The sequence below is a fragment of the Emiliania huxleyi genome (genome assembly GCF_000372725.1).
Source record: "Emiliania huxleyi CCMP1516 unplaced genomic scaffold EMIHUscaffold_4358, whole genome shotgun sequence".
Lineage (NCBI taxonomy): Eukaryota > Haptophyta > Isochrysidales > Noelaerhabdaceae > Emiliania > Emiliania huxleyi.
This window is the reverse complement of record NW_005198715.1, coordinates 1-1,632: the sequence shown is the minus strand read 5'-3', so window position 1 is coordinate 1,632 and position 1,632 is coordinate 1. Positions and strand designations below refer to the sequence as shown.

Genomic DNA, 1,632 nt, shown 5'->3' with positions numbered 1-1,632 from the left:
CAGTCGTCCCAGTCTCTCAGTTCCCCGCGTCTCCTCCTTGCCTCGCGCGCCTCTTTTGCGGCCTCATCCCTAGCCGCCTTCGCTTGCACGCTCTGCATCCCCAGAACGCACTTCTCGTGGCGGGGCCCCTCATTCCCCGTTTCTTTTCCCCCTCTAGAATACGCCTGTGGTGTGCCCCATGTGGCACCCCGACCTGTTGTCTCACCCTGGCCCCCAAGATCGTTTTGGTCGTCACATTGTGGCCCCCTACGAGCTACGTCGTCAAATGTCGCCCGCCTGTCCTTCCCCCCATTCTCATCTGGCAATCTCATCTTATTTTAAGCGGCCAGTTGTGACGGCTTCAGACAGCACTTGGAGCACTTGGAGTGCAGTCATCAGCCTCACACCCAGGGCCGGGGAGCTGAGGAGCGCACCCAGCGGGCCGGATGATCGGGATCGGGTTGCGGGCAAGAGAGCCCCAGCCCTGGGGGTGCGCCTTCGCACGGAAACCGCGCGGAATTTCTTCTTTCCCTCAGGGCCAGAATGCCTTACGTTGGCGCTCGATAAGTGACGATACGTTGCGATCTTTTTGTATGGCGAAGGCGGGCGGGATGGCGCGGGGTCGTGTCAGTGACATGTTGTGTAACACTGACTGACTGATTATTGATGTGATGTGTTTTTCTCACATCTCTTGCCTCTGCACGTTTGGAGATTTTACAGAAGTAGTGCGAGATCACCCAGCTGCGTGTGCGTAAGTGCGGTGTGGGCGCAACTGAAAAAATCTCAAAGCCCTGGGAGCCCTCCCCCTACTGTTTCCGCACGACTCCCTCGCACAGAAAGAGAATTCTAGGCGGAGAAGAGGACCATGTCACCGCGATGCAGTCGCGCACGCTTCGTGCCGCACATCTGCGTCGGCGGCGAGCTGTGCCCCACCCACGCCTCGGAGGCCGACCTGGCGCTGCTTCGGTCCTTGTCCGATGTGCAGGACGACTTCCTCGACGGCTTTGACTGGGCCGCGCTGGCGGCCGGCGGAGGGAAAGGAGGCACGTTGCTCGCCTTTCACAAGTGCCGCGGCAAAGCCTTCGTGGTGAAGGAGCTGTCGCCGTCGGACCACGAGGCGCTGCTCCGGCTCGCGCCCGCGTACGTGGTGCACGCCACTCGCCACAGGGACACGCTGCTCGCGCCCTTTTTCGCTCACTTTCACCGGCCGTCCACCGGAGTGCACTACGTGGCCATGGGCTCGGTGCTGCCGGCGCCCGTGGCGGCGGTGGCCGCCGCGAGTGCGCCGAGCGTCTACGACCTCAAGGGCACCGCCGACGACAAGACGCTGCTGTACGAGGGCGAGAAGCGGCGCGACGTGCACAAGCGATTTTTTAATGTGGGCATGCGGGTGTGCGACCTGGCGTCGCGGAAGTGCTGCCGTCCGCTCGCGGCGGCGGCGGACGTCGCGGCGGACGCGTGGGCGCCGGGCCGGCGGCAGTACGCGGCGGGGAAGCAGCACGCGCGCGACGTGCGCTTTCCGCTCACGGCGCCCGCGTGCGCGTGGATGTGCGCGAGGCTCGAGTCGGACGCCGCCTTCCTCCGGAGGCACAATTTGATGGACTACTCGCTGCTGGTGCGCACCTACCGCCTGCCGCCGCCCGGCGCCGCCGC

The 1,632-nt window shown here is 64.5% G+C and overlaps 1 protein-coding gene across 1 annotated transcript; it reads left to right on the top strand.

Moving 5' to 3' along the window:
• Positions 1 to 844: 844 nt before the first annotated feature.
• Positions 845 to 1,594, top strand: EMIHUDRAFT_124174 (hypothetical protein; the record flags this gene model as incomplete). Its single annotated transcript, XM_005769012.1, has 1 exon — positions 845 to 1,594. A coding segment is annotated over one exon (750 nt), but the record flags the coding sequence as incomplete, so codon positions are not given.
• Positions 1,595 to 1,632: the final 38 nt, after the last annotated feature.